Genomic DNA, 12,349 nt, shown 5'->3' with positions numbered 1-12,349 from the left:
TTAATTCCTTCATTATCACCTAAAATTCCGTCCAATGTCTGAGCAACAAACAAAATTTAAATTGGATCAGTCAGTGAAAACTCATTAACCACTGTTACAATTCTAAATAAGCAGAAACTACATCTAAATAGGCTTAGGCAATCAAATATGCAAATTGATATTAAATTCTAAGCATTTCATGAACCAAACACTGTATGACATCAAGTGAGATTTGAAATTCAACTGAAACACATAAAAATCTTCACAATACTGATAAATTCAAATAAAATCTAACCCGAAAGGAGTGTTGAAAACAATTCAAATGAGGCAAAGATCTAAACAGGACATTTCTAGCAAAAAACAAAACAAGGTTCAAACACTTTGCTCCCAAAAGTCGAATTTCAAGACAAAACAATCAAAAGATTCAACGAAATCCGATCCACATAATTGAAAAACTTTAAAATGCCAAAAATAAAACCAATTCTACAGTGAAAACAATGGATCGCTCACTAAACTAGCAAAATCTATTGAAAACGATACGAAAACTTTTACCAAAAAAAGCTGAAAGTGGAGTCTAACACTATGGCATCAACATAAGACTCTATATAACTTGCTTTAGTCCATTGAAAAATAAATCCATCAAATGATTAACATTTTCACCTCATCAAATTATGTAATGACAAATGCCAAATAAGAAATAAAGAAATAACTCATAACCAGCATCCAAAAATAGCTAGAGGCATGCACACCAAAAAAAAAAAAACTGCCACAAAATTGGAATAACAGTAGCATATCAACATACAAATGGGATGTTATATATCTTGGAACAGCTTTATGATTTAACTAGGTTTTTATGCGGCCAATCTTTGATTTAAGGAACTCTAGAAGAGTATTATGATGAACACTGAGTGGTCATCCAAGGAAAATTCACCATTCATATCCCTTTCTACCTAATGGGATAAAAATTGAGATCTGATTAGGTTCAAGGCTACATCTGTTCAAATTAGTCTTTAAGCAAACACAATTTTGGGGGCTTTGTCACTGATATTAAAGTTTGGCGGCAAAGAAAATTTATTCACCTTTTCTTTGAGGTGCAACAGAACTTCACCTCTGTTGTGTCCAAACTCGGCCCTTGCAAACTTCCAGGATGCTTGAGCTAGACCATATCCCAATACTCACTCACTCTCTCTCTCTCTCTCTCTCTCTCTCTCTCACAGTAAAGAAAGGAAAATTGAAGATAAGAACATCAATAATAAAATTCAAGTGGATGACCTCCATATTATTTTTAGAATAAACTACAAATATACCTTATGAAATTTGTTTAAAATACATATTGTCTCTTGTAAATTTAGAGATTATAAATATCCCTTGTCAAATTTAATAGAATTAATAAATAAATAACTCAACTAATCTTCTATACAATAAAATCTGAGTTTTTGACAATTATGTATGCATGCATATCAACATTTGCACGTAATGATCCTATCATATGGCATTATAACATGAACTTTGCTGACTCAAAGCCTAATAAAACAGTAGACTCTGTTAACAAACATTTAGTATTTCCATCACATAAATATGAGATTGTTGACTAACTACTTACTCTCTTTTAAAGAAAAATAATGACAGTGATAGCATTAATAGTAATGATAAAAACACCAATAACAAAATCATCATAATAATAAAAATGACAGAAACAATAATAACAATTACAAAAAAAAAAAACATAGCATGCTCACTTCCATCCAGAAGATCATGAACAAAACTGATACTGACTTTGGTATCAATACTTAATGCAATATTTGAAACCAAAACCCACTCAGTAGTTGGACAACCCTGACCATAACCAGTAAAGCTTCATTGAAAACCCCAAAGCTATTTTTCCTTTTTTCTTTTTTTTTTTGGCAAATTAAATAGAATTGTTCAACTGCCAGTTGAAACACTTTGTTTGACCACTTAAAAGGATTGTGTGAATTGAATTGTGTTCAAGCTTTATATATTATTAGTTAACAGGTTTTGAAGTGTTTGCAAATAAAAAAAAATAAAAGACATGCTTTGAAATTTGAAATCTAGAATCATTTGACTGCTTGTTGAATTGGCAACCCTTTTGATTTGTTAACTAGATCAATTTCCATTCTTTCAAGAAAGGCAAGTTCTGCTTATCAGCTCGAACACTTAAAGACCCACATGTGGCAACTGTTTTTCTTTCCAATCACCTTTAAAGGCTCAAATTCATCCAATTCAAATTTTGTTCATCTTCATAGTTTCCTAAATTAACCGCAAAATCACTCTCATTGAACCTTTTTTTTTCTATGCTCTGGTTGCTCGAAGCAGAGACCGATATTACATTCATTTCATTTTTACTCATTTGCATTTTAGGATTATAAAATATAAGAGGGAAAGCCCACCTAGAAGAAATAAAAATAAAAAATGAAGAAGAAGAATAAGATGAAGATGAAGATGAATGCATTGTGTGGGCAGGGGCGGTTATAGCAGATTTAGATGAGGATATGAAAGTGATTTTATCATTATCTGAATGTTTACATGACACGCCATCCATAAGAATATAGATGAAGAATTAGCAAGTAGAACCTCGAGGGTTTGACCTTCTTGAAAGTATGATCGACAATAGTGGAAGTATGATATGGACTCTGATGGATAACCCTTCAAACAATTGATGAACTAGAGTCTCAATGTAGACACCCAAACAAACCCAACACTCAAATAGATCCAACAATCCATAACATTAATCCATCGATCAAAATTCTACAAACCCATAATCAAAATTACAGTTAAAAAAACCAAATAATTGAACAAATATGGAGTGAATGTGTGTGTGTGTGAGAGAGAGAGAGAGAGAGAGAGAGAGAAAGGGAGAGAGAGAGAGAGAATGGTGGAATTCGAACATACCTCAAGAATCGAACTAATATTTTTTCAGATCGAAGAGAAGAGGATGAAACCCTTCCCCTTCGAACCGTCGATCATCGCCGCCGCTCAAGCAGTCTCACCACCGAAGAGAAAGCACAGTTTCCAGGTTGAAATCTCGCCGCTGCGAAGTCCCCTTTTCGAACCCTCCCTTTTTCTGTTTTGCAACTTATACAATTTTCAACGAACCCAAAGAGTTTGTATTTGATTGAAAAATAAAATAAAATAAAATCTTGTAGTGTTAGCTAATAAACAAAAAAAATCGTGAGAAGGCTGTGCAAGAATGAAAGACAAGGGTTTACCCATCCTGAAAAAAAGGAGGGGAATTTTGAGGGGAAACTTTCCACTGCCTCAATTTTTTGAGGCAAAAAAAAAAATTGAAATAAAATAAATATATATATATATATATATATATATATTTGTAAAAATTATAACCAATTTGAAAATTATAAAAATCAAAAATATATTTTTAAAATTTTAAAAATTATTTATGGCCTCCTAAAAGATAAAATTGTACAAAAATAATAAGTATTTTTTTAATTTTTTTACCAATTTTTTTTTTAGTTTTTTAGAAGAAAAAAATTCTGAAACAAGTTTCTGAAAGTAAAACCAAACATATTGAAATTGATAATCTAACCACATTCTTTGGAAAAGTTTAAATTATCTCAAATTAGCCACCTCAACTTAAGAGTGTGTTTGGGCTTGATGGGTTCATTTTGTGATCTAATTTGATAATCACTTTAATTTTACAATTCAATAACTAGAATATTTAAAACTTTTAAAAAGTTATAATAAAAACACAAATCACTAAATCACCTTATTTCACTAGCAAAACTTTTACCAACGATTAGTGTTGTTGTCGCCAAATGTTTTACTCTTTGCCCACGCTAACTTGTCGTCGCCAAAAGTAAGCACACTAATAGCGATGCATATTGTGTTGCTAAAACATAAGCCTCGTAGCTAAATTTTTTTAAATTTTGGCGCCTACCAATTATTTTGCCGCCTAGTGAATGTTATGTTTTTTTAGCAACGGTAATAAATTGCGTCGGTAAAGGTCTACTTTTACCAACGAAATTCATCACTGCGCCGCCAAAAATATAGTTTTGGCTATGAAAAATTGACGTCGTCGCCAAAAGTAGTCGCTAAAAGTGCAATTTCTTGTAGTGATATGACCTTGAGAACTGATAAACTTAGGGTAGTTGAGAAACCTTCACCCATGTACCTAAGCAGACGAAGTATGCCTTATACAACTGAATGTGCCCTATTTGGGAAAATTTTTATCTAATTCGATCTGATAGAACCTTTGCTTATATTGTCTTGATGGAACCCTCATTTGATATAATCTGATAGAACCTTTGTTTGATTTAATTTGGCAAGACCTGTGTCGGGATTGGTTTGATAAGACCCTATATCTAATTTAATTTTGTAAAAAGGGATTGAGGATTGCCTGTAAATAAATAGCCAGAATATTCTTGGCAGAAAAACTGATAGACCCAAAACTTGAATCTGTTTAGAGTACTTGACCTATTTGAAAGACCTTTTGTGGGCTATGACAAATTGATCTAACCATGAACACCATTGAGAACCAACCCCCAACTATCGAGGACATATGCGTTGAAAATGAGCCGAATTGTACAAATCCCGTGATTGGGTGTCTTAAGGAACGATGCTTGTGTATTGTCCCATCCTTGTTGGTTGATGCTATGGGGACCGATGATGGCAGATTGATTTGATTATAAGTAGTACTGAACATTTGTCTTTGACTGATCAGAATATATTTTGTAAGGGAGAGCAGTTGCTTCAATGTTATCAGATTTTAGGAAATCAGGTTAAAGTAAATGGTATTATGCTTGTTTTGATGACATTCTTGGAGCGTCCCTTCGTGCTAGGGGACGTTAAGCCTATGTAGCACCTTTGTTGAGATATCTCTTTTGCCACCGACGGTCTTGTACGGGTGGGTCTGTCTAATCGATCTCGGGCCGGCCACCGACGGTCGTGAACGGGTGTGCTTTGGTCCCGAGGTGATTATTTGTTTGCTTTGTCCCAAATGTCATCTCTTGAGATCATGTAGATGTTATTAACATCCAAAGAAGCTTTGAAAAACCCTGATTATCCGAAAGTGTGTGGATTCAGTACGCCTTGTGTAAATAACTGCTCAGTGCCATTATATTCTGCAATTGGGGCTCTGAGGATGTGTGAATTGTGTTTAACGTGTGTTTGACTATTTTTAATACTACCTTTGACGCCGTGGGGATTAATATGTGAATTGCCTTATGCTTTCGACAACTATCAGATAATATGGAGAGACTTGATGTAACGGGGAATTGAATGAATTGAGAACACGTGTATTGTCTTAAAAGTTGACTGCTTCGATGTTCTTGTGCTTTACAATTGGTGCTATGGGGATATATGAGTTACGTATGTCGTGTGGTGGATTGTTTTGTTGTTATCCTTTGTTGGTTCGGGAATCTATATCTGGATCCACTTTGTGTTCCTGAAAACTTTTGATTGACCTTGGATGACTATGATGAGTCACTAAACTAAGTACTGAATTGGGTTGTAAATTGCGGGATTATTGAAGAACGAATTGAACTTCTGTGACAAGGAAATGAATCGAACTTCTGGGGTAAAGTTAGTTAGCATTAGAAATAAATATGTTGGAGACCTATTGTGAAGAAGAAATTGTTGAATTAGTGTCTAAATGTTTTCGGTGCCAACAAGGCAAAGTTGAATAACAGATATTGGCAGAACTACTGCAATCTCTACCTCTATTTCGGAATGGAAATAGAAATATGTGACTACAAATTTCGTTGTGGGGCTGCCTTGGACGCCCAAGTATAAGTCCTGTTTGGGTTATTGTGTACAGAATTAATAAGTTTGCTCATTTCCTCCCTGTGAAATTTTTGTATGATGCTTATAGACTGACAACTGTTTACGTCAATAAGATTGCTCGTTTGCATGGGATCCTAGTGTATACTGTTTAGACAGGAATCATAAAATGTGTCTGAATTTTGACATGCCTTCAAGAGGCAATGGGAATTGAATTGTGATTCGGCGTTGCTTTCCATTCGAAAATCGAAATGTAACTAGAAAGAACTTTTGGGAGAAATGCTCCAAATACGTGCAACAGATTTTTCAGGGAGTTTGGGAGATCTATCCATTGTTAGCAGACTTTGCTTACAGCCATAGCCTACACTCTAGTTTTGGTGTGACACCATACAAGTCTTGTATGGAGGAAAAGTTGAGTCTTTGACTGATTGAGAACAGAGTGTTGCTTGATTTTGAAACTAAGCAGATAACTTTCAAAAGGATTGGAACCATTGAATAAGAAGGTATTCCGAAGTGTTTTTGGCTTAAGGTAAATTAAGTTTGGAGGACCAAACTTCCTAAAGAGGGGAAGACTGTAATACCCCTGTTTCGTAATGTGTTAATTGGTCCTTAATATGAGTATGATTATGTGTTTAATATGATTTTGTGTGCCATTATGTTGTCTTGGATTTCTATCTGTTCACCGTAGGAATATCTGTTTGAATAATCTGCTTTGGAAATTAAATTGAGGGCCTTATCGGCCACAGAACCCGAAATTGATTACGCCATTGTGATTAGCGTAATTTTTAGAGCCTACGGTGAAATTTAATTGAAAATTTATTTGGGTCAGATTAAACTGCTTAAATTGATGAATTGAGTGCCCAATTATTTTATATTAAAATAATATGTTAATGGGGCTTGTTGTATGTTAGCACTACACTCTCCTTTAACTCTATTGAACTCAAAATCTGAGTTATACAATTGAGATTGAGATAGAGATGGCTGTTAGAGAGAGAGAGAGAGAGGAAAGAATTGTGCATTTGTGGTTCAAGACTTGGACCTTTTGGAGATTAAGCTCAAGTATTGCTAAATTGGGGAGATTAAAGCTCCTTGGTGAGTGATTCATGCATTTATAGTCATCACCTTGTGAATTCAAGTTTAATAGATGGTCAAGAGCATGAATTAGTTTGAATGTAAGGGAATTGAGTTTCTTGTTTTCAATTGAAGGTCAATGAAGGCATGCATGTATATAATTGTTGTGGAAATGCATAATCTAGCATGTATTGAGTGAACATGGAAATAAAGGTGTTAAATCTTACATGGAAGTATGCTTTTGTTGTATTCCATGAGAATGAACACCATTTGCATTGTTTGGGATGGAAATGAAATCAAGATTAGCATGCATGTTTGAATAATTAAGATATGAGCTTTGAAAGTATGATTTTGTTTGTATTAGAATGAGTGGATGGGGGATTGGGGCATACATGTGAATTAATTGTGAATTGGGCTCCATTGTAATGTGTTTTGGTGTTTATGGCATGTTAGCATAACTATATTTGAGATTTGAGCCATAACATGCATGTTTTGTCGGTTGAAATTCGAATTGGAGCTCAAGAACTCAATCTGGAAAACCCAGATTTTTGATGTCCGCTCAAGTAGGAGAAGAGCCGCTCGAGCGGGAAAATCGTGCTCCCAGCACTTTTTGCAGAGTTGGATGTCTGTTCGAGCGGTATATATCATGCTCGAGCAGGGAGTTTTTATAGACAGGCCTTCCGCTCGAGCGCTCTATCCCACGCGCTAGCGTATTTTTCATGCAACCAGTACTTTTGCAGGCCCTAAGGGTCCGGTCGAGCGGGGAAGTTGACGCTCGAGCGGGGACCCTGTTCGCTGAAATTTTGTATGCTCGTTCTGTGTTTCGTTTTCCGTTCTCTTTCACTTGTAAGCACTCTTAGGCATATGTTAAGCATTGTAAATGAGTTAATGAGATAAGAATAATGCCTTAAGAGGAATATGCGAATCAAAGAACGGATTGAACTGTTAGTGACCCCGTTTGTGTTCATGAAATGTGTAGGGTCAAGCTCCAGGGGAAATCCACAAGCCGATCACTGTGAGTAATATCTTAACAAAAGATGTTTGAATATGTTGTTGTCCTATTGCTTACGTCTATGTAAGTCTATAAGTTCATTAATTTGAATGGTGGACAATGTCTGATATGAAAATTTACAATGGGCCAGAGGCCGTTTTGACAAGAAATAATGAATGGGTCAGAGCCCGTTTTGACAAGCATGAATGAATGGCCCAGAGGCCGTTTCGATATGAATGATTGGGCCAAAGGCCAGTTTGACACGAAAGTGTGAATGGGCCAAACGCCGTTTTGACATAAACGAATGGACCGAAGGTCGTTTTGACACAAACGAACGGACCGAAGGTCGTTTTGAGATAAATGAATGGACCGAAGGTCGTTTTGACATAAACGAATGGACCGAAGGTCGTTTTGACACAAACGAACGGACCGAAGGTCGTTTTGAGATAAATGAATGGACCGAAGGTCGTTTTGAGATAAATGAATGGACCAAAGGTTGTCTTGACTTAAACGAATGGACCGAAGGTCGTTTTGACATGAACGAACGGACCGAAGGTCATTTTGAGATAAATGAATGGGCCGAAGGTTGTTTTGAGATAAATGAATGGACCGAAGGTCGTTTTGACATAAACGAAAGGACCGAAGGTCGTTTTGACACGAATGAATGGGCCAGAGGCCGTTCTGACATAAATGAAAGTATAAATGGGCCGAAGGCCAGCCTGATACGAACCACGGTCACTTGACTTAAATTGTGTATATATATATGTTAAATAGAAGCATGAATTGGGCCCAAGGCCGTTTGGAGTATGTTGTTCTACATATCGTTTGTATGACTTCTTTGTTTGATATTATTCACTAGGCTATCACTCACACTCAATCATGTGTTTGTAGGTGAGCCAAGAGAGGTCCAAACCCAGCCTCAGTGAAGTTTGTGTGGAACAACCAAGGTTTTGAAGAGTCAGCCCTTGTGTCTCACGCACGAGACTCGTCTTCACCCTTTTGTTATGTATTTACATTTTGTCAGGTTGGCGAAGTTTTGAATATGTCTGTATATAGTTTTCATGGGTTGACTTAGTTTGGATGATCCTGTCTGTATAGAATCTTATGTCATTACACTTTCTGTTGTGAGTTACTAACATATGTACATATGGAATGTTATGGTGTGCATATAAGCACAGCTCTATGGACAAAGTTTTAAGGACAACGTTTTAAATTTGCTTCCGTTTGGCCCCTTTTACTCTGATGAGTCTTATCTTATTTGGTTTGAGGCCGTAGGTAATCTCGTGATTACTGGCCGGTTATGGCCTTAACCCATAGGGGCGGGTTCGGGTCGTGACAGATAAGCAGGACGTAAGCTAACTTTTCCAAGGGTAGATACCATGTCTCGGCATATAGCAAAGTCTTGCTAACACAGTATACTGGCCTCTGTTCCTTGTTAACTTCTCGAATTAATATTGCGCTTACGGCGTGATCTGAGACTACTTGATATAGGTACAGCTCATCTCCTAGTTCTGAAGTGGACAGGAGAGGTGGTGTGCTGAGGTATCTTTTGAGACTTTGCAGTGCTTCAGTACACTCAGAACTCCATTCAAACGCTGCCCTTTTCCTCAATAGCTGGAAGAAGGGCTTTATCCGATTTGAAGATTTGCTGATGAACCGATTCAGGGTGGCCGCCATTCCGGTCAGTTTCTGTAGCTCTTTAGCCTTTGTTGGTACTTCAAGATCTTGTATTGCTTTGATTTGATCCGGATTCGCCTCGATTCCTCTATGAGTGACCATGTCTCCCAAGAACTTCCATGTTCCTACCCCGAAAGTGCATTTCGAGGCATTGAGGCGAAGCTGATGGTTTTTCAGGATACCAAAAACTTCTCCCAAGTCTGCAAGGTGGTTTGTAGCGAGCTTGTTTTTTACTACGATATCATCTATATAAGCTTCCATGGTTTTCCCAAGTTGGCCCTTGAACGTTCGAGTGATCATTCGCTGGTAGGTTGCCCCGGCGTTCTTGAGGCCGAACGGCATTACTTTGTAGCAGTAAGTTCTCCTTGGAGTGATAAATGCTGTCTTTTCTTGATCCGAACTGAATAGTGGTATCTTGTGATAGCCGTTATAAGCGTCCAGAAAGCTCATGCGCTCGTGCCCGGCTGTTGAGTCTACCAGTAGATCAATGCGAAGTAGCGGAAAGCTATCTTTTGGGTAGGCTTTGTTTAAGCAAGTGAAGGCAACGCAATCTCTCCATTTTTCGTTCTTATTTTTGACTACAACTGTGTTGGACAGCCATTGTGGGTATTGAACTTTTCTGATCGCTCCTGATGCCAGGAGTTTTTTGACTTCAGCAATTACTGCTTCAGTGTGCTCAACTGAGGATCTCTGACTTTTCTGTACAACGGGCCGAGCGGAAGGGTTGATGTTGAGCTTATGGAAAGAAAATTCTGGGTTCAATCCTGGAGTATCATATGCTGACCATGTGAATACCTCTATATTTTCCCTCAGCAGTTCCAGCAGTTGAAGTTTCTCATCAGTGCCTAGCGAGGTACTGATAAGGAAGTACTTTTCTGGATCATCCTCTTTTAGCAGGACTTTCTCCAAATCCTCTACTATCTTTTCCTCTGGGGCTCCCCCTACATCTTCCAAGACTGGTTGTTTGGCCACTTCTACTGTCTATACCTGGTTACAGAGTTGCTTTGGCTTTAGTGCCGCCATGAAACAATGTTTGGACGCAACTTGATCCCCTAAGATCTGCTCTACTTCGTGTTCCGTGGAGAAATGGATGAGCTGGTGGTATGTTGAAGGGACCACCTCAATTTGATGAATCCATGGACGGCCAGGTATGGCGTTGTAAGGGGATGATGTATTAATAACTAGAAACTCTATCTTTGTTCCTTCCACAATTGGCAACACTATTCTGCTAAGCGGCCATTCTGGCTGTGAATTGAAGCCAACTAACGGAGCTGTTGCTGGGGTGAGGTGCTGCTCGGAGAGACCAAGCTTTCTGAACAAGTCATAATACAATATGTCTGCTGCACTGCCTTGATCTACCAGGACTCGTTTTACGTCAAACCGTTTCCCAATTCCCACAGTTATAATCAGTGCATCAGTATGTGGGTGTTGTATGCCTTCTAAATCCTTTCTAGTAAATGAAACAGTGCACAAGGGGGATTTGGGTACCGTGCGTACCTTTTTCGATGCAGGCTCTACTGACATGACCTGCTAAATTTGCATAGCCTTAGCAATCTCTTCTTTTAGTGTCTCCTCAGGTTCCTGAGTCACTGTTCCATGGATCACATTTATTATCAACCAAGGTAGGTACTCAATATTCGGTTCTCGTGGTGGGTTCCTCGATTCGATCACTTCCTTATCCTGATCAATGTAATCCCAGAGGTGTCCAGCTGCTACTAGGTCCTCCAAGTGTTGCTTCAGTGCCCTGCAATTCTGAGTCATATGCCCCCCTGCCGTGATGGTAGGTACATCTGAGCTTCTGATTGCGCCGAGCCGGATCTCCCAACATTTTCGGCGGCCAAAAAAAGAAGGGCTCTCTCTTGATCTTTTCCAGGATTCGATAGATCGGTTCTTTGAATACAGTCACAATGGCTTTGTAAGATTTGGACTTATCCACCTCATTCACCGTGAGCCCTCAGTGTTCTCCTCGATCTGTTCTCTTCTTGTGCCGAGCTGTTTTTTCTGCTGATGCTACCTTGATGGGGATCTGATCATCTTCGAGGCGAGCGTACTGCTCAATCCTGGCACGCAAATCTTTCAATGCTGTGACCGGGCACTTGGTAAGTGATTGTCTCGACTTACTTTCCGGGCGCAAACCATGTTTGAAAGACATAACGACCATCTTTTCACTGCACACGTTTTCCTCCAGGTCATTGTACTCTTCATAGTACCTCCTAGCATAACTGCGCAGCGTTTCTTCCTGCTCCTTTCGGAGACCGAACAGTGTATCCGGCTCTTTCAGGATCTTAGTGTTGGAGACGAACCTGGCTAGGAACTCTTCGGAGAGCTGCTTCCAGCCATGAATTGATCCAGTGGGGAGTTGATCGAACCATCGAAGTCCAATTTCTCCCAAGTTGGATTGGAAGACTTTGTACATCAGTGCCTCATCTCGGCTCCATAGAGACATCATCTGTCTGTAATGGCTAATATGCGTCAGTGGGTCCGACTTCCTATCGTACGAAGTGAACTTTGGTGGGGTGAATTTCTTTGGAGGTCTCATGGCCTCAATTTCTGGGGAGAATTATGAGGAGACGAGCCTATCCAGCACTTGATGCTCTCTCTGGTGAATGGTACGGTCCAGATGATCTCGATGTTGCTCGTTCTGCTTGTTGCTGACCAACCAAGTATGAAGGTGAGGGTATTCAGTCTGTTGGCTAACCGTCTTCTGCCTCTTAGTCTTTCTTCGACGTGACCCACTGGTGTGGCTGCTCGCCGCCTCACTCTGTACCGAGATAGGCTGGCTTTGTTGCCCAGACTCATTTCTGGGGAACTTCTTCACTGGTGGCTCTCTGGATGAGCTCCTCTGTCGTAAGCGAGAGGGCTCTACTTTAGTCTTCT

The 12,349-nt window shown here is 38.7% G+C and overlaps 1 protein-coding gene across 1 annotated transcript; it reads right to left on the bottom strand.

The window, feature by feature from the left end:
- Window positions 1-11,426: 11,426 nt before the first annotated feature.
- LOC145821474 (uncharacterized) lies at window positions 11,427-12,011 on the bottom strand. The gene has a single exon (XM_082917996.1). It carries the CDS (start codon window positions 12,009-12,011, stop codon window positions 11,427-11,429), a length of 585 nt encoding a protein of 194 aa, XP_082774122.1.
- Window positions 12,012-12,349: the final 338 nt, after the last annotated feature.

The sequence above is a fragment of the Camellia sinensis genome, chromosome 3, assembly GCF_055761805.1.
Source record: "Camellia sinensis isolate YWXY chromosome 3, ASM5576180v1, whole genome shotgun sequence".
Taxonomy (NCBI): domain Eukaryota; kingdom Viridiplantae; phylum Streptophyta; class Magnoliopsida; order Ericales; family Theaceae; genus Camellia; species Camellia sinensis.
The sequence above is the reverse complement of the archived record's forward strand: the minus strand, read 5'-3'. Positions and strand labels throughout refer to the sequence as shown.

Coding starts and splice junctions, on each gene's coding strand:
- LOC145821474 (XM_082917996.1), bottom strand. CDS start 12,011: ATGAGACCTCCAAAGAAATTCACCCCACCAAAGTTCACTTCGTACGAT.